Source organism: Chenopodium quinoa, unplaced genomic scaffold (genome assembly GCF_001683475.1).
Source record: "Chenopodium quinoa cultivar QQ74 unplaced genomic scaffold, ASM168347v1, whole genome shotgun sequence".
NCBI classification, from domain to species: Eukaryota; Viridiplantae; Streptophyta; class Magnoliopsida; order Caryophyllales; family Amaranthaceae; genus Chenopodium; species Chenopodium quinoa.
Window position 1 is genome coordinate 974,834 of NW_018743405.1, and position 19,741 is coordinate 994,574.

General features: G+C 43.7%; 1 protein-coding gene across 1 annotated transcript; it reads left to right on the forward strand.

Moving 5' to 3' along the window:
- Positions 1-13,920: 13,920 nt before the first annotated feature.
- Positions 13,921-18,114, forward strand: LOC110738963. The gene is made up of 8 exons (XM_021919405.1): positions 13,921-14,268; positions 14,528-14,598; positions 15,420-15,710; positions 15,815-16,006; positions 16,114-16,230; positions 16,335-16,416; positions 16,498-16,596; positions 17,883-18,114. Exons 3-8 carry the CDS (start codon positions 15,550-15,552, stop codon positions 17,982-17,984), a joined length of 753 nt encoding a protein of 250 aa, XP_021775097.1. The 5' UTR covers positions 13,921-14,268; positions 14,528-14,598; positions 15,420-15,549; the 3' UTR covers positions 17,985-18,114.
- Positions 18,115-19,741: the final 1,627 nt, after the last annotated feature.

A 19,741-nucleotide genomic window follows, 5' to 3' on the forward strand; every position in this document is an offset into this window, starting at 1 on the left:
CTCTTTAGGTGAGAGTGTTTTATGTGTGTAATCTCTCTTAATGAGGATTAAGGGAGGTATTTATAACCTTGGGAAACGTGCCAATCCTAGGTTTAGGTTAACCTAGGGCTGATTGGGCTTCCCTTGGAAGTTGGGCCTAGGTGGCCGGTTTCTCCATTAGGCATGGAGGATGCCACGTGTCATGACATAATAGGTCCAGGGTGGACGAATAGGCGTGTGCCACGTGGCAAGCCCTGACAGTTCCAACTGGGGGACACTTGGCAGGACCTGATTGGCCCACGTGGCGCATTCCGATTGGTGGGAGCAAAATCCCCTAATCATTTTCCCCTCACAGGTGGCACGTGACTGGTCACGTGTTACCTGTGACAGGTGTCGCACTGTGACAGGCGACAACCTGCTACAAGTGTCACTCGGCGAAAAGCCGAGAGATTCTCCCGCCCAAATTTTGAATTTTGGAAGTGACCCTTCGCCTTCTCACTTTGCCTATATAAGGGAGTGTTGACTTCAGTCAATTTCACATTTGAGAACTTTTGAGAGAACATTTGGACCCCTGAACTTGCTCTGACATTTCGGACCCTTTCTGCCTACCGCTTGCTCTAACAAGCCGACTGCACAGGATTTTCAGAACTCCATCAACTTCACTCGTTCAGGTAACCGTCGGTTCTCTTCCTCTTAATTTTCTCTTTATTTTATTCTTTTTTGAAATGGAACCACGGAAGCACACGACACGACCTAGGTTAGTGATCAGCCGGTCACCGGGGACGGCTGAATCTAGGACTAGGAGTGCCGCCTGCCCTTTTCCGGACCCATCTTTGCCCTTTATACAAAGTCCGACTGTCTCTATGTCTATGCAGAACATGATGGCCAGAACAAAACGAACTGCTAGGATTTCGAACTCAGACAACTCCTCCCACAGGGTGCCGATTAGTGAAACATCTGACCAGGCGCCAGATGTGGAAGTGAACCAAAGTGGCTTGAAAGCCGACAGTTCTGAGGGAGGAGTCAAAGTGACCCCTTCCAACTTTACAGTTGACAAGTCTACATTCTCTCCTGCTCCTTTTAAAGGAGAGGAGGCGGGCCCCTCTGGGAGAGGGGAGGAGTCGTCCTCTTCGGACTCGTCAAAGGAAGAATCCCAGTCTAGCTCTTCTGGCCATGCTTCTCTGGACACAGAAGAGAAAAACAGTCGCCTACAAGAGGCGAGACTTTCTCACGCAGTTGAGAAGGGGGACGATTGGGCGGAGCCATCCGCCTCTCACCGAGAGCAAAATACCCCCTACTACTGCGTGAGAAAGCCTCGCCTCTTGTAGGCGACTGTTTTTCTCTTCTGTGTCCAGAGAAGCATGACCAGAAGAGCTAGACTGGGATTCGTCCTTTGACGAGTCCGAAGAGGACGACTTCTCCCCTCTCCCAGAGGGGCCCGCCTCCTCTCCTTTAAAAGGAGCAGGAGAGAATGTAGACTTGTCAACTGTAAAGTTGGAAGGGGTCACTTTGACTCCTCCCTCAGAACTGTCGGCTTTCAAGCCGCTTTGGTTCACTTCCACATCTGGCACCTGGTCAGATGTTTCACTAATCGGCACCCTGTGGGAGGAGCCGTCTTAGTTCGAAATCCTAGCAGTTCGTTTTGTTCTGGCCATCATGTTCTGCATAGACACAGAGACAGTCGGACTTTGTATAAAGGGAAAAGATGGGTCTGGAAAAGGGCAGGCGGCACTCCTAGTCCTAGATTCAGCCGTCCCCGGTGACCGGCTGATCACTAACCTAGGTCGTGTCGTGTGCTTCCGTGGTGCCATTTCAAAAAAGAATAAAATAAAGAGAAAATTAAGAGGAAGAGAACCGACGGTTACCTGAACGAGTGAAGTTGATGGAGTTCTGAAAATCCTGTGCAGTCGACTTGTCAAAGCAGGCGGTAGGCAGAAAGGGTCCGAAATGTCAGAGCAAGTTCAGGGGTCCAAATGTTCACTCAAAAGTTCTCAAATGTGAAAATGACTGAAGTCAACACTCCCATATATAGGCGAAGTGAGAAGGCGAAGGGTCACTTCCAAAATTCAAAATTTGGGCGGGAGAATCTCTCGGCCTTTCGCCGAGTGACACCTGTAGTAGGTCGTCGCCTGTCATAGTGTGACACCTGTCACAGGTAACACGTGACCAGTCACGTGCCACCTCCTGAGATGGCATCCACGTCTGTACCGACTCCTGAAGAGAGGCATCCCCTGGACGACCCTCAAGTTCAGTCAGACCATGATACTGAGGAAGAATTTGAAGTTGAAGCTCACACAGCTTCAGACGGGACCCTAAGGGCCCGACGCACCCGCCATACCGAAAGGAGGGAACGGGAACATCTTCAAACTGGACTCAGTGATCCAGCCGGCGCACCGCCTATTCAGCAGCAGCCGGCTGATGGGTCTGCTCCCATTACAAGAAACGAACTCATGACCTTCATGAGGGGCTTCAAGGTAGAGATTCAAGAGTTGCTCAACAAGAAGCCTGCTCTGGCCAAGGAGCAGTCGACTAAGAAACCTTCCACTTCAGGGAAGAGGAAGCCAGTTCAAGGGCGAGAGGCGACCCCTCATCCTAACTCTAGGAAGTGGGAGCCGCCTGCCCTTGATTTCACAAAGTACCACTTTCCTACTCCAGGAAAGAGAAAACATGTTCGTCATATTCAGGCGGACGGGTCGAAGAAAACATACACAGATGCTCGACTATTGCTAAAACAGAAGAAGAATGACCGAATGTCAGAGTCGGCCTCTACTTCAAACTTCCAAGACAGTCTACGCAATACCTCGATGAAGTATACTCAGTCGTATCATGAGAGTCAGTCAGGCGGCACCTCCCGTCAGTCCGGCTTTCATAGCGACCAGGCGGTACCAAACTTACCATTTGTACCGCAACTACAATATTTTTTGCAGCCACCTCTGTTTGGTGGGCATGCAGCAAAAAATGTCCAACCTATGGACTGGCAGCTACGGTTGCTTAGACTTGGGGAACAGTCGTCGGCCTTCTCCAAGGAAATTGCTGAAGCCGCTCAGCCGGCCAAAGTGAAAAATGTATTAGTAGGCGCCTATGACGGCACTACTAACCCAGAAGACCATTTGATGGCATTCACCAACCAGATGTACCTTCAAGGGTTGGATGATCCCATTTGGTGCAAGTGTTTCCCAACGACTCTCAAAGGAATCGCATAACAATGGTTCGGCAACTTGCCGACTGGTTGTGTAAATAACTTCAGGACGCTTGCTTACTTATTCACCTCCAACTTTACCATGAACATATCTGCGAAAAAGACGACCCTTGATTTGGGAACTATTCAGCAGGGCGAGAAGGAGGGGCTTCGTTCTTACATCAGGCGGTTCTTGGTGAACGAAATTTACATCTAGCTGCCTGATAAATTCAGTATAGGGTTACCGGAGAGGGGAGAAGTCGTCCTCTTCGGACTCGTCAAAGGACGAATCCCAGTCTAGCTCTTCTGGTCATGCTTCTCTGGACACAGAAGAGAAAAACAGTCGCCTACAAGAGGCGAGGCTTTCTCACGCATATGAGAAGCGGGATAATTGGGCGGAGCCATCCGCCTCTTACCGAGAGCAAAATACCCCCTACTACTGCACTGTCCCACGGGGCCGGATCACGGCCATGCAAGAGAAAGTGGGGAGCTTTATTGCGAACCACACAATGGGCCCCGGCTTTTTAGTGTTCGTGCCGGATCCAGAATACACAGTCGTCTGGCCGGCTGATACTAGTTATGATGGCGCCTGCTTTGGCTGCTACGAGGCGGCCATCAAGGCTGGGCTGCGCTTCCCACTACATCCGGCTGTTCAGCGGATCTTGGATGGGTATGAGTTGGGGTTATGGCAGTTAGCCTCGAACTCCTGGGTCAACGTACTCGGCTATGTGGCCGGGTGAGAACTGCACGGGGTGGAGCCAAACTTCGAGGCTTTTGCCCACATGAACTACCTCAGCCGGACCCCTAAGGCAGGCGGTACCGGCTGGTATCAATTGACAAGCCATAGAGGCTACCTCATGACAAGAGGTAAAGCAAACAAGTGGAAGGACTGGCGAAGCACCTTCCTTATCATTGAGAGTTCAGACACAAAGCTGAACAAGCGCTTCAACAGGTGGAACAGGAATCCGCCTCTTCTTGCAGGCGGCCGCAGCATGCCGCCTGTTCCCCCCAAAGCTAAGAAAGAGATCCTGGATAAAGGACTCTTTAAAGTAGAGTCAAGGGTCGACTCTACTTCAGGGGTACGAGAGCAAGTACCCCTGCACTGCGCCCCGAGCTTCTAATGGCTCTACGACGAGTACTTTTTGGCCGCCTGTGGCCTCAGCAGTCGGTGCTCAAGAGGTAGCCGGCCTGTCAAATACTTTGTTTTTCCATGCATTACCGTTATGACTTTTTACTAACTTTGCTATTTGTTTTTGCAGCGGACCCCATGAGCAAAATTACCGCCTCCAAGACTGCGGCGACCATGTTGCGGGCTTCCATCATGCAACAGTCCTCAACCGACTCCCTCAACAAGGGGGCGCCCTTGGTGAGCTTCGAACCTTTCACTCTCTTTTTGGAGTTGGGTTTATGCATATACTGACCGAGTGTTTTTTCTTCTTTTTTTTTTTTTTTTTTAGACGGGCGCTCCAAGAGCCTCTTCTTCCCAACAGCCGGACTCCAAGACCCGGAGGACGACTGTTGCCAGCTCTCCTGGTTCTGCCAGGAAACATGCGGCGGTTGAGAAACAGCCGGCCACTCCTTCTAAAACTCCAATCAGGCCGCCTAGAAGTATGAAGATGTCTTTGTTAATTTAGACTTGCTCCCTTCTTTACTAGGTCTAATTCGTTTGTTTATGGTTGATGCAGCCGGCCCTCAGGAGCCTGACTTGGTTGAGGTGGACAAGTCTATGATCAAGGCCGGTCCTCCAGCTCAAAGGGAGGCGGTCAGGGGTGTCGGCACCCTTGACCTAGACGGGATTGCAGGGGTCCTTGCTGAGGTATACTTAGCATATTCTTGGTTATTTAAATTCCAGGACGCCTGTTTTTTGTTTGAAAACTGACGCCTGTTCCCTTTTACTTAGGCCCTGCTCCGAGTGAACGGCCTTCGCAAGCCGCTTGATAGGAAGAATAAAGAGGTAAAAGCTGCAAAAGCTATGGCCGCCTCTGACTGTGATAAGGCAATGTTTCAAATTTCCCAAAATGAGGTTCTGACAATTGACATTCTTTATTATCAAGCGCAGGCTACTTCTGCTATCCGGGCTTAGTTAGAGGCGGCCCAGAAGAAAAATAGCAAGCTGGAGGCGACCATCAACAATCTCAAGGCCGAGCTGAGACCTCTTCGCCAAAAAATGTCCTCATACGACACCTTGGAGAAATCCTTGGCGCACGTTAAGGAACGCCTGGTGATCCAGGAGAAGAGTCTTACTCAGGAGCTCTCGGAAAAGGCCGAGCAAGAAAAGAAGGAGCTGGTCCGGGAGATGATGGAAGACTCTGCTCAAATCCAGCGCATGACCTGGGGCCGCCTCTTCCCCAATGCCGACTTTGCCTCCTGGGAAAAAACGTACCGCCAGTGTTCTGATAGATATAATCAAGAGATCCTGGCGGCTGCTGAGGACGAGGTGTTGGAGGAGGAAGAGCCGGTAGTGGCGCTTGTGCCGCTTGGGGGTGATGCATCGAAGAAGGATGCAGCTGAAGCCGAGTCCAGCAAAAAGAGTGTTGACCAGGCGGCAGCTGCTATTATTGAAGATCTTCCCCCTTCTTAAGCTTTATGTCTTCTTTTCACGGCCTGCGTGCCGTTTGTTTCTATTTACCGGGCCAAGGGGCCGAGGTTCTGAATATTTGTACGGTCTTTAATGACCGGCTTCTTTTTTATGCCAAAATATTTCGTTTTTGTTTTGTTTCAAATTTGTTTAAGTATCGAATACTCTGATATCCAATTGCACACTATACCTACTGTTTTGCATGGCCAATAGTTGCGGACAGGTACGAGATAGTTAGTCATGCCACCTATGCCCCTAGACGACTGGTTGTCTGTTTCCAGGCTAAGCGATCAGTCGGCCACTTTAAAGAATGGATTTCCTTCAACCAAGTAGGAAGGTGGTTTCCTACCTGCCTTGTTTGTTTCTTTGTTTTTTAAGCTAGAGAATCTAGTCGGTCCAGGCCGACTGTTCCCCGCCACTTTTAATCTAGTGTGAACAGGCGCTGTATGAACACCTTTTTAGCTTCATACTAAATTTTTTAAGGAGTGACCATGGAAACATAATTGTTACCTAGTCGCCAAGTGACTGAGTAGTAGAAGTATCAAGCGGTGGGTACCGGTTGTTCCCCTTTATTCGCCAATGTTTGTTGGCTATTAACTCATAAGATACCAACTGTTCTTATCCCAAGTAGTTCAGTCGGTTGGTTGACACGGATGGTTACTGCGAACACTTGTTTGACCTGATTAGTCAGTTAAGTGAGAGATATCCTTGCCCGGGAAACGGCTACGTGGTTGTCTTGGTTAGACAGTCGTATAGGTGCCATGTAATGATTTTATAGAACAATGTTCCACCCAAAAGGGAGCTGCTCTCTGCGACGAATTTCATCCAGATGGATGTCGTCGGACGCCTGCTATGATGTTGGGACAGGTCGAATTGAATTTATTTTTGGGTCAGTTGGCTTGGCGCCTGGTCTGATCATTTTAGCCATGAGCCTTTGATAGTTCTTGGTGAACTGTGTTATGGGAGAGTAACCGGTTGTGTGGAACAAGCGGCGTGCCCCTCTTAAGTAAGAGTAAAAATTAAACATGGAGAGTAGCCGACTGTTTGTCAGTAGGCATGCCCCTCTTAGGTAAAAATGAAAATTAAACATGGAGAGTAGCCGACTGTTTGTCAGTAGGCATGCCCCTCTTAGTACAAAATTGAATGAAACATCAAACTTTTATTAAGTAGCCCTCGACTATTTACATCATTCAAAAGAAATATTTCTTAAGATTATCTACATTCCAGGTTCGAGGCAACGGTTGGTCGTCTGGTGTTTCCAGACGGTAGGTACCGTCCCTGACCTCTTCATAGATTCGGTAGGGTCCTTCCCAGTTGGGAGTTAATTTGCCAGACTCATTAGCCCTACCAACTACTTCCATTTTTCTAAGTACAAAGTCTCCCACTTTGAGTGGACGCCTGTGTACTTTTTTGTTGTATGATCTAGTCATTCTTAGGCGGTAAATTTCATGGCGCAAGACAACATTGCCCCTCCTTTCTGGGAGTGAGTCTAATTCCAGGCGCATGGCTTCCCAGTTAGCCTCTTCGTCATATAGCATTACTAGAAGAGTCGGCTCGTAGTATTCAATTGGAAGAACAGCTTCCGCACCATAGGTTAGGAGGAATGGAGTTTCTCCAGTCGCCCCTTTTTCAGTCGTCCTAATGGCCCAGAGAACATGTGGTAATTCATCCGCCCATAGGCCGCCTGCTCGTTCAATCTTTTTCTTGAGACCGTCTGAGATGATTTTATTAAAGGCTTCCACCTGGCCGTTTGCTTGTGGACGGCTGACTGATGCAAAGTGGTGTGCAATTCCTTGGTCACCCAACCAGCTTTTGAGAACAGGCGTCTCAAATTGGGGACCATTATCAAAAACCATAGACATGGGAACCCCGAACCGAGTGATGACATTTTTCCAGATGAATGAAATTACATCCTTCGTCTTGATTCCCTTTACAGCCTCCGCCTCTACCCATTTAGTGAAGTAGTCGACTGCAACAAGTATGTACCTCCTTTTGCCTGTAGCAGGCGTATATGGACCCAGAATATCCATGCCCCACTTAGCAAACGGTAGTGGGCTATGAATGGTAGTGAGGTCAGTAGCCGGACGGTGAATTAGTTTGCCAAACCTTTGGCACTTGTCACATTTCTTCACCATCTCCATTGCATCTGCTTCTAAAGTAGGCCAAAAGTAGCCATGTCGTCTTGTCCTTTGAGCAAGTGACCTACCGCCTATATGGGATGCGCAGTAACCAGAGTGAAGATCGTCTAGTATCTCTCGCCCCTTTTCTGGAGTAACACACTTTAAGTAGGGTTGAAGGTACCCTCTTTTGTGAAGTTCTCCCTTTATCATTTCAAAACTGGCTGCCCGTTTTTTCAGCGCTGCCACCTGGTGATGATCATCCGGCAGGGTACCGTCTGTCAGATATGCCCTGATTGGATCCATCCAGGTTGAGCTTCTGTCTAGGATTCCAACAGGGTCTTCCTCGATGCTTCTCTTCTCCATTACATCCCAAAAAACAGTTCGAGGAGTATCACAAGAGGCGGATGATGCTAATTTTGAAAGTGCATCCGCCTGGTTGTTTTCTGATCTCGGCACTTGAGTCAGATGAAAATCTTCAAGGGATCCGACTGCCTGTCGTACCGCCTATAAAAACTTGATCATGGTCGGATGGGTTTCTTCGTATTCGCTATTATACTGACTCACTATCAATTGTGAATCAGAACAGGCGTCTGTCTTTCGTGCCCCTGCCGCCTTGCACATGCGGATTCCGGCTAGTAAAGCTTCATATTCTGCCTCATTGTTTGAAGCCTGAAAACTGAAGCGTAGAGCGTACTCGTACCTGTCGCCCTCTGACGACTGACATATGACGCCTGCTCCACAACCATTTGAAGTGGAGCTTCCATCCACATATACCTTCCAGACTTGGTCTGGATCTCGAGAATCAGGGGGACGAGTCATCTCAACAATAAAGTCAGCAAAGGCTTGCCCCTTTACTGCTTTTCTAGGCTCGAAAGTAACTTCGAGGCTCTGTATTTCTATGGCCCATTTGATCATCCGGCCTGACGACTCCATGGTGGTCAGTGGCCGCTTGATAGGTTGATCTGTATAAACGACGACTACATGTGTCAAAAAGTAGGGCTTCAATTTTTTAACAGCCATGAAGAGTGCAAGACCAAATTTCTCCACTAAGGGATACCTCAACTCGGCATTTTTCAATACATGACTGACAAAGTAGACCGGGAGCTGACAGCCGTCTCTTTCAGCAAGAAGAACAGCGCTTAACGCATGATCAGAGACGGCCAGGTACATGTAGAGTACTTCTTTGGGCAAAGGACTAACCAGCCTTGACAAGGAATGCAAGTGAACTTTCAATTTCTGGAAGGCCGCCTCAGCATCCGGCCCCCATTCAAACCTTGCCTTCTTCTTAATGGCCTGGAAGAAGTATAAGCATTTGTCGCCTGATCGGCTTAGAAATCTTCCCAAGGCCGCCAGACAACCTGTTAACTTCTGAACCTCCCAGACGGTACGAGGCGACTGCATGTCGATGACCGCCTGCACCTTCTCAGGGTTCGCCTCTATTCCTCTCTAATTGATAAGGAATCCGAGAAATTTCCCAGACTCAACTCCAAATACACATTTCTTGGGATTGAGCATGACATGGTGCCGCCTGAGTGTGGCGAAAGTTTCTCGGAGATCCGACAGATGATCTATCTGAAGCTTAGACTTGACAATCATATCATCAATGTATGCCTCGACGTTTCTCCCAATCTGATCAAAGAACACAGTGTTTATCATTCGCTGGAAGGTGGCCGGGGCATTCTTAAGACCGAACGACATGACCGTGTAACAGTATAACCCTTGATCAGTGACAAAGGCCGTCTTCTCCTGATCTTTCTTCCATAAAGGAATTTGATGGAAACCAGAGTAGGCGTCCATAAAGCTCATCAAAGCATGGCCGGCTGTTGAGTCGACCAGGTTATCAATTTTAGGCAGAGGGTAACTGTCTTTGGGGCACGCCTTGTTTAAGTCTGTGTAGTCTACACACATTTGCCAGGTGCCATTCGGCTTTTTAACAAGCACCACATTTGTAACCCAGTCTGGGAAGTAACATTGCCGAATGAACCCTGCATCAAGTAGTTTTTTAACTTCGGCGGCTGCCGCCTGACTTCTTTCTTCGCCATGGTTCCGTTTTTTCTGTCTTACCAGTTTCTTTTTTGGATCCACAACCAGTTTATGTACCGCCAGGTCAGGACTAATGCCTGGCATTTCTTGGACTTCGAATGCAAAGATGTCCTTGTATTCTTTCAATAGTTTGTGCAAATCGTCACCCAGGACTCTCAGAGCAGTCGTCCCAACTTTGACTGTTCGGTCAGGACGTGAGTCGTCGAAGATCACGTCCGTAAGCTCACCAGCCGGCTGAGGGTGGAATTCGTCCGACCGCTCCTCTGCCAATGATTGCTATTTTCTGTCTTTTCTTGCGGCCCCCGTCTGGGCTGCCATTCTCTTTTTGCCGCCTGCTTCTTGAACAGGCGCACTCTCCTTGACATTGTCAAGGTCTGCTTTTCCACCACTTGACCCAGCGGTCATAACAGTGGGCTTGATATCCGAGAGATAGCACTCTCGGGTCATCCTCTGATCTCCCCTTAGGGACCCGACTGTTCCATTATCCCTCTCAAACTTGAGCAACATAAGAGATGAGATTATAACAGCTTTGGAATTATTCAGGGTTGGTCGTCCCAGAATCATGTTATAGGCCGAGAGTTCTTCTACTACCAGGAACCGGACTACCATGTGTCGTCCTTCCCCTTTTTCACCTAGGCGGATGGGTAAATCCACTCGTCCCACTGGGTGGACGACTCCCCCTCCAAACCCTACTAAAGGGTGGGATGACGGATGTATGCAATCAGTTTGATATTTTAATTTTGACAGACATTTGCTACTGATAAGATCTGAGGAGCTTCCAGTATCTATAAGGATTCGGCCAACTCTCTGGTTGGCCACTTTACACTCAATAACTATAGGGTCGTCATGCGGCCCCCTTACCCCTCCTAGATCTTCTTCAGTGATGACAATCTCAGGAAATGAATATTTGGAGGGCCGTTCTTGGTGAACGGAATTTACATCTAGCCGCCTGATATTGTCTTTGTTGCCCCTAATAGTGGGGCCGCCTCCTGAGAAGCCGCCTGCAATGGTGTAGACGACTACATCATCTGTATCAGAGCTGTCGGCTTGTTGACTCTTTTTGGCCGACTGCTTTTTCGAGGAAGTGTTCCCCGTAGATTTCTTGACATAAGTGTCAAGATCGCCCTGCTCAGCCAGGCGGTCCAGGTACCGCATGAGACTGATGCATTCGTTGGTGTGATGACCAACATCTTCATGATAATCACAGAACTTTTCTTGGTTCCAGTTGCTTGCAGAACCCTTCATGGGGACCGACTTCTCAATTATCTGTCCCTTGATTTCCTTTAGGATAGCTTGGCTATCCTTGTTTAACGCATACTTTGGGGAGTATGGTTTGAATTCTTTTTTCTTCTTCTGGGCCGGCTGTTTGGAGGAATCAGCCGCCCAGACCTCTTTTCTTTTCTTCTCATCTTTGTTCGACAACTGTTTCTGTCGCCCTCCTTTTTTGTCGAACCTTTTCCCGTCCGACTGTTTTGTACTACAAAGATCAGCCGCCTGTATATAGGCTTCCGCTTCAATCAAGGCCTCTTGAAGAGTCGCCACCCTCTTTCGGACCAAATCAAATTTGAATGTCGATCCGTCTTTGAGGCCTCTGAAAAAGTCAGTATAGGCTACCTCATCCGGTAACCCTTGAATCTGTATTCTCATCAGGTTAAACAGCCTGATGTAAGAACGAAGCCCCTCCTTCTCGCCCTGCTGAATCGTTCCTAAATCAAGGGTCGTCTTTTTCGCAGGTATGTTCATGGCAAAGTTGGAGGTGAATAAGTAAGCAAGCGTCCTGAAGTTATTTACACAACCAGTCGGCAAGTTGCCGAACCATTGTTGTGCGATTCCTTTGAGAGTCGCTGGGAAACACTTGCACCAATTGGGATCATCCAACCCGTGAAGGTACATCAGGTTGGTGAATGCCATCAAATGGTCTTCTGGGTTAGTAGTGCCGTCATAGGCGCCTACTAATACATTTTTCACTTTGGCCGGCTGAGCGGCTTCAGCAATTTCCTTGGAGAAGGCCGACGGCTGTTCCCCAAGTCTAAGCAACCGTGGCTGCCAGTCCATAGGTTGGACATTTTTTACTACATGCCCACCAAACAGAGGTGGCTGCAAAAAATATTGTTGTTGCGGTACAAATGGTAAGTTTGGTACCGCCTGGTCGCTATGAAAGCCGGACTGACGGGAGGTGCCGCCTGACTGACTCTCATGATACGACTGAGTATACTTCATCGAGGTATTGCGTAGACTGTCTTGGAAGTTTGAAGTAGAGGCCGACTCTGACAATCGGTCATTCTTCTTCTGTTCTAGCAATAGCCGAGCATCTGTGTATGTTTTCTTCGACCCGTCCGCCTGAATATGACGAACAGGTTTTCTCTTTCCTGGAGTAGTAAAGCGGTACTTTGTGAAATCAAGGGCAGGCGGCTCCCACTTCCTAGAGATAGGATGAGGGGTCGCCTCTCGCCCTTGAACTGGCTTCCTCTTCCCTGAAGTGGAAGGTTTCTTAGCCGACTGCTCCTTGGCCAGAGCAGGCTTCTTGTTGAGCAACTCTTGAATCTCTCCCTTGAAGCCCCTCGTGAAGGTCATGAGTTCGTTTCTTGTAATGGGAGCAGACCCTTCAGCCGGCTGCTGCTGAACAGGCGGTGCGCCGGCTGGATCACCGAGTCCAGTTTGAAGATGTTCTCGTTCCCTCCTTTCGGTATGGCGGGTGCGTCGGGCCCTTAGGGTCCCGTCTGAAGCTGTGTCAGTATCGTGGTCCGACTGAACATGAGGGTCGTCCAGGGGACTGAACTTGAGGGTCGTCCAGGGGACGCCTCTCTTCAGGAGTCGGTACAGACGTGGATGCCATCTCAGAAGTACTCTCCCCACAGACGGCGCCAAAATGTTTCTGGGTTTTCTGATGTCCTGCGGGAGAGTTACAATTCCGAGACTGGAACTGGACGCCTGTACCTGCAAAACAAACGGATGCTCCGGATGATTTGACATCCGCCTCCGACGGTCAAGTTAGTACCTGATTAAGGAGTAATTAATGCGGAAATAAAAGTGATTGGGTCTCTCTAGGTGAGAGTGTTTTATGTGTGTAATCTCTCTTAATGAGGATTAAGGGAGGTATTTATAACCTTGGGAAACGTGCCAATTCTAGGTTTAGGTTAACCTAGGGCTGATTGGGCTTCCCTTGGAAGTTGGGCCTAGGTGGCCGGTTTCTCCATTAGGCATGGAGGATGCCATGTGTCATGACATAATAGGTCCAGGGTGGACGAATAGGCGTGTGCCACGTGGCAAGCCCTGACAGTTCCAACTGGGGGACACTTGGCAGGACCTGATTGGCCCACGTGGCGCATTCCGATTGGTGGGAGCAAAATCCCCTAATCACCTATAATCTTGCTATTATGCTTTAACATGATTGTTTTCATGATTGTTATAATTATGATTATTTTTATTATTATGTTGCTTGATATTTATTTTTATTGCTTGATCACGCCTTTTATGCATGTTTAAAGATTATTGGTACTTGTAATCACGCTTAATAAGATAATTAATAATCTTTTTTAGGTTAATATGATTATAATTCAAGTGATCGCGAAAAATAGTTTTATTTGTGCATTAATATTCAACCAACATAGATTAAAAAGGTTTAGGGTAAACTTAATGATTGCATGTTAGTTAGAAAGCGCACATGACACTAGTGGAAAAAATCTTATTTGTAACAAGCTATTCGTAACGGACATATGATTTTCCGTTACAATTATGTCATTCGTAACGGGCAAATTCAATGTCCGTTACAAAAAAGTTGTGAATTGGGCAGGAAAAAAGTTATTCGTAACGAACAAATTGGTGCCCATTACGAATAAGTTGTTATTCGTAACGGACAGATTGGTGCCCGTTACGAATAAGTTGTTATTTGTAACAGGCATTATTCTGCTCGTTACGATTAACTAACTAATCGTAACCAACAAATATTGCCCGTTACAAATAGAAAAGTCAACAGAATTTTGACCTTGTTATTTATAACTAACATGGGGTGTTCGTTACGAATAAGGTTTTAAAGTAAGCCCTAAATTTTTACTTTCCCCTTTCTCACTCCCTCTGTCAAAAAATTTCCTCTTTCTCCAACATTGAAGTAGCTCCCGCGCGCAAGGTCGTCGTCCTCACCTCCCTGAACTCCATTGAAGGAGCTCCAAGCTCAGTTCAATCTTTTGCTCCTCTCATTCTCACTCTTCTCCTCCATTGAAGTGCACTTTGAGTTCTCCATTATTGAAGCGCACTCCGAGTTCTCCATTATTGAAGCGCACTCCGAGTTGTCCATTGAAGCCCTGTCTGAGTTCTCCATTGAAGCGCTGTCTGATTTCTCCATTGAAGCGCTCATAGTTCTCCATTAAAGCGTACTCTTTCTCTCTCCTCCCCCAATTTCGTAACCCTTGTTTCAGTTTACTTAATTGCAATTACTTAATTATAGGTTTTATTTTTTTCCCCAAATTAATTGATTGATTTTACTATTTTCCATTTGTTCTGGGTTTTATTATGTTTTAGTTTAAAAGCCTTTGAATTTTAAGCTAAGTATGAATTAATTGATTGATTTTTCCCCAAATTATTACTATCTTTCTGGATCCCCCCTTACATCGTGAATCCGTTTATTTGCAGTTGCCCTGCGCATGATAAGCTTTGGATGTGATTACCAATGGGCACAAAAAGATTCTCGCTTTGATCAAGAGGTAGTTGTATATTTTGTGCTCTAATTAAATTGCGGCCTTGGTCTCTCTCTGCACTTGTGTTTCAGTCTTGTTGTCTCCTATAGTCTTACCTAAGATATATAGTTTTTCTTTGCTAAAGATAGCTGACTAAGTCATTTTTAATACCACTTATCAGTTGAATGGAATACCATTAGTTAAAATAATGCAATACTTCTCCCTGCACTAGGAACTTCTACGTGCATTATTTTTGACTGTTTGGTGGATTGTCTAAAGTGAGGTTGAAATGTACTGGTATTTTTTTTAATATGTCTTGCAAAAGATTTGGCATCTAAGGAGAGATTTTCTTTATAAAATTGCTAATTATTTTGTTTATTCAAATGATTTTAGATTAGGAATGTAATGTAGATTCACTAGATTGCATGTTTATTGTTTTATATGGAAGGTTGGCTTATTTGACTAGTACAATACAACTGGCAAAATTAGTATAGATTTAAGTTTGCTAGTAGCTCAAGTAGTCAACCTATGGTTATCCATGTTTTCAGTCTTTTGACTTCCACATTGAAATGAACAAATAGAGGACATAAGAGATTGAGGGATGCCCTCAAGTGGTTGGGGGTTCGATACTCATTCCCCCATTTATGTGATAGTATCTTTTTGTCAATAAAATAATAATAATAAGTTGTTACTTATTATGATATTTAAATTACTCATTTCTCATGAAACTATCTCACTATATAGTTTATCAATAAGGTTAATCCTTTAAAATGAGTAAAAAAACCAATCACAATACGATGAAAAGGTATTTGTATTATCAACATAAAACTTATCTCATGTCTTACAAGGAATGCAAGTGATGACGAACATGGAGGCAACACAACATCTGATGAAATTCACGTACATCGGTAGCGGTTACCCAAATCACAATACGATGAAAAGGTATTTGACGAGGGGTGTGAGTTGTTGTATTGGTTAATGAATTCTGATGATGCAAAGTATGATACAACATCGGTACTTTTAAAGGCCTCAATGTTTAATTTTGATAGCGACAAACAGATTTGGGTAACCGCTACCGATGTACGTGAATTTCTAAGAGGATCGTGGGCTAATGTTTCATTAATTCATGTTTATATCATGTAGGTTACTTAATCTTCCTTTACTTTGGTTCTTATATTCACTATAGTAATATTTTTGATGCTATAATGCTGAATTTTTTGTTTTCTATGTCTTTATCATGTAGGTATTTAGTAGACAACTTCATCGACCTTTTCAACAGGACTGAGATCACATTCTTTTGTCCTCAACTCATTTCTGAACATTCAATTGAGAATGATTACCTTGAAACTTATACATATGTGAAGAATACATTTTTGCATGAAGTAAGAAAGACGGGTAAACGTTGCAAATTCATTGTGGCTCCATATGTCGCAAGGTTCGAAATATGTTTTTTATATTGCCACTAAACTTAATCATATAAATGATATGTTTTTCACCAATTTTCCAATACTCTAACTTGTGTTTTTCTCTTAAATGATATAGTGGTCATTGGGTTCTTGTGGTGGTCGATCTACAATTAGGTTTAGCTTATGAGTTTGACTCTATGAAGCTACCTAAAGAAAATCCACGAAAATTGAAAATTGCCAAGATTATGATGACGTGAGCCACAACCTTGAAATTATGCCCTAGTTTCTATATCATTTTTGTATGTGGTGTTGTAGATTATTTTGTTCTAAGTGTTAGAATATATATTATTTTTGTAGGGCTTATAAAGTATATCGGGCGAATTTCACAGGGAGTGAATTGAAATCACAAAGGCAAAAATTGAAATTCATACAAATGGAGGTAAATACACTACTCACCCCATATTGTTATACATTGATCACTTTGAAAACAAAATTTTTAACTATTTGTTATATATACTAGTGTGCTCAACAAGGAGGCGTTGAATGTGGCTACTACATTATGAGATACATGTATGAGATTGTTACTACTCACTTTGAGTGCAAAGGTATCTTAGATGAGGTTAGTAGTTTTTTTTTTTTTGCAAATTTTGAAACCTCTTTAGCTCTATCTGCTCCCAAGAGTAAGATAATGGTCAATTGTTATTGATTTCAATTCATAAAAACCAAAATATAAGGTAATTAAGGATGTTTAGTGTTATATTGTGTTAATTTGAAACAATACATGAAAGATAGGAAAGGTAGAAGTCCTTTAGGCAATTTTGAAGCCTTTTTGGCTCTATACGCGCCTAAAAGTGAGTAAATGGTCAATTTTCATTGGTTTCAATTCATAGAAACAAAAATATAAGGTAATTAAGGATGTTTAGTATTATATTTTGTTAATTTGAACAAATACTAGAAAGATGGGAAAGGTAGCAGTCCCTTACACAATTTTGAAGCGTTTTTGGCTCTATATGCTCCCAAGAGTGAGATAGTGGTCAATTTTCATTGATTTCAATTCATAAAAACCAAAATATAAGGTAATTAAGGATTTTATGTGTTTTATTGTGTTAATTTGAACAAATACTTGAAAGATGGGAAAGGTAGAAGTCCCTTAGGCAATTTTGAAGCGTTTTTGGCTCTATAAGCTCCCAAGAGTAAGATAATGGTCAATTTTCATTGATTTCAATTCATAAAAATCAAAATATAAGGTAATTAAGGATGTTTAGTATTATATTGTGTTAATTTGAACCAATACATGAAAGATGGGAAAGGTAGAAGTCCCTTAGGCAATTTTGAAGCCTTTTTGGCTCTATACGCTCCTAGAAGTGAGTAAACGGTTACTTTTAATTGATGTCAATTCATAGAAACCAAAATATAAGGTAATTAAGTATGTTTAGTATTATATTGTGTTAATTTGAACAAATACTTGAATGATGGGAAAGGTAGAAGGCCCTTAGGCAATTTTGAAGCGTTTTTGGCTCTATACGCTCCCAAGAGTGAGATAATGGTCAGTTTTCATTGATTTCAATTCATAGAAACCAAAAAATAAGATAATTAAGGATGTTATGTGTTACATTGTGTTAATTTGAACCAATACTTGAAAGATGGGAAAGATAGAAGTCCTTTAGCACAATTTTGAAGCCTTTTTGGCTCTATACGCTCCCAAAAGTGAGTAAATGTTAACTTTTTTATTGATTTCAACTCATAGAAATCAAAATATAAGTTGATTAAGGATGATATGCGTTTTATTTATATGTTATGAGTTTTATTTCTATAATTTGGTTCATCACATTTATTCTAATGATTGTTTTTATTATGGATTGTTTTTATTTTGTAACCTCGTTCATATGTTTTTTTTTTCAATAGGATTTTTGTCCAAGGACCGCCCCGTATGATGTTGACGAGTTGAATGTGGTTCGAGAACAATGGGCGCAATACTTTAGAAGTAAATATTTATTGAATGCATAACTATTAGCTTAGGTAGAACAATGTAATATTTTTAGTATTGTTGTATATGTTGGATAAATTTATACAAGTTTTTATTTGTAATGTGTTACTACTTCAGTTTTTATATTACGTCATATTAATTTTTACGAAAGATTGTTCGGTATAATTGCTTATTTACAGGATCAGGTATATTATAACAGGTTTTAATTAATATATATTAATTATATATAAATACATGCTGTCGAAATTAAATAAAATGAAAATTTAATTTAATAATTATTTGTAACGGGCAGCAAAATTGTCAGTTACAAATAACCAGTTATTCGTAACGGGCACTTTTGTTGCCCGTTACAAATAAGTGTTAAATTATATACAATAAAACTCTATTCGTAACGGACATTTAAGATGTCAGTTATGAATAATCACTTATTCGTAACGGGCGTTTTAGGTGCCCGTTACAAATAAGGACTTATTTTAATACAAAAAAAATTTATTCGTAACTGACATTTCAGATGTCCATTACGAATAACCCCTTATTCGTAACTAACATTTAAAACGTCCGTTACGAATAATGGGTTATTCGTAACGGACATCTAAAATGTCAGTTACGAATAATGGGTTATTCGTAACGGACATCTAAAATGTCAGTTACGAATAATGGGTTATTCGTAACGGACATCTGAAATGTTAGTTACGAATAATGAGTTATTCGTAACTGACATTTCCATTATTCGTAACGGACGTCTGAAATGTCAGTTACGAATAACCCATTATTCGTAACGGACATTTGAAATGTCCGTTATGAATAACTCATTATTCGTAACGGACAGTGCCCGTTACGAATAACAATGGCCATCCGTAACGGTCGCATACGTAAGGGACGCTGCCCGTTACGGATGACCCCTGTTTGCCCGTTACGGATGAGGATTTTTCCACTAGTGTGAATACGAGAAGAATAAAGTAGAGGGCTATTGTAGACACCCATTTGTGTCTCCCCAAAACCAAACCCAGTGATTAATACCTTTCACGTAGAATCATAATCGAATGAAGTGAAAGTGTGGAAAGTCTAGTGTTGCGGATAGTTTTAATTTCTCTTCTTTTCTCTCTATTTTTGAAAACCTATTTTAAGAAAATGTCCAATCTAGTTTGGTTGGTCCATAATATGTGTCCAATAGTAGTGTAGTTGGAGAGGGCTTGAAATGAGCTTTCCAGCGATATATTATAAGCCCAATTCCGATGAATATTGAGGAAGTTATGGCCAAATTACTGAAATGGGCGTGGTTTGAGCCTTATATGCGGCCCAATGATCTAGGGGAGGGCCTAATATGGATTTATCATTCCTAATGTAATTAGGAAGGGTTTTAGTCTTCTAGATTCTTCTAGAAGCTTCTTTTCATTCCTAATTCAAGTAGCATTGATAAATTGACTTTTGTTGACTTTTTTAGAGTTTTAATCAGAATAAAAGAATGTTTTTGAGGAAAATACGATTTTATCCTCCTGTACGGTCAATTTCTATCTGATTTTAAGAAAACGCGTCAATAAATAAGTTAGCGCCAAACGCCAGCATTAGCGCCTGACGCTAAGCTTGGCGCCTAGCGCTAGCGTTAGCGCTTGGTGCTAATGTCAGCGTCTGGCGCTAGCCTGGTTTTTGCGCGTCAGAATTCTATTTTGATTTTCTATCTTTTTGGTTGATTTTCTCTATAAATAGCCTTTTTAAAACTCCGTTTTCATTCACCAACTCTCTCTATTCATCAACTCTCATCAAGAATTTCTTTATT

Excerpts from the sequence above, each read along its gene's own strand:
- LOC110738963 (XM_021919405.1), top strand. The coding sequence starts at position 15,550 with ATGAATTCTGATGATGCAAAGTATGATACAACATCGGTACTTTTAAAG. Across the intron at positions 15,711-15,814 it reads TTAATTCATGTTTATATCAT|GTATTTAGTAGACAACTTCA; the intron begins GTAGGTTACTTA and ends TTTATCATGTAG. Across the intron at positions 16,417-16,497 it reads TGAAATTCATACAAATGGAG|TGTGCTCAACAAGGAGGCGT; the intron begins GTAAATACACTA and ends TATATATACTAG.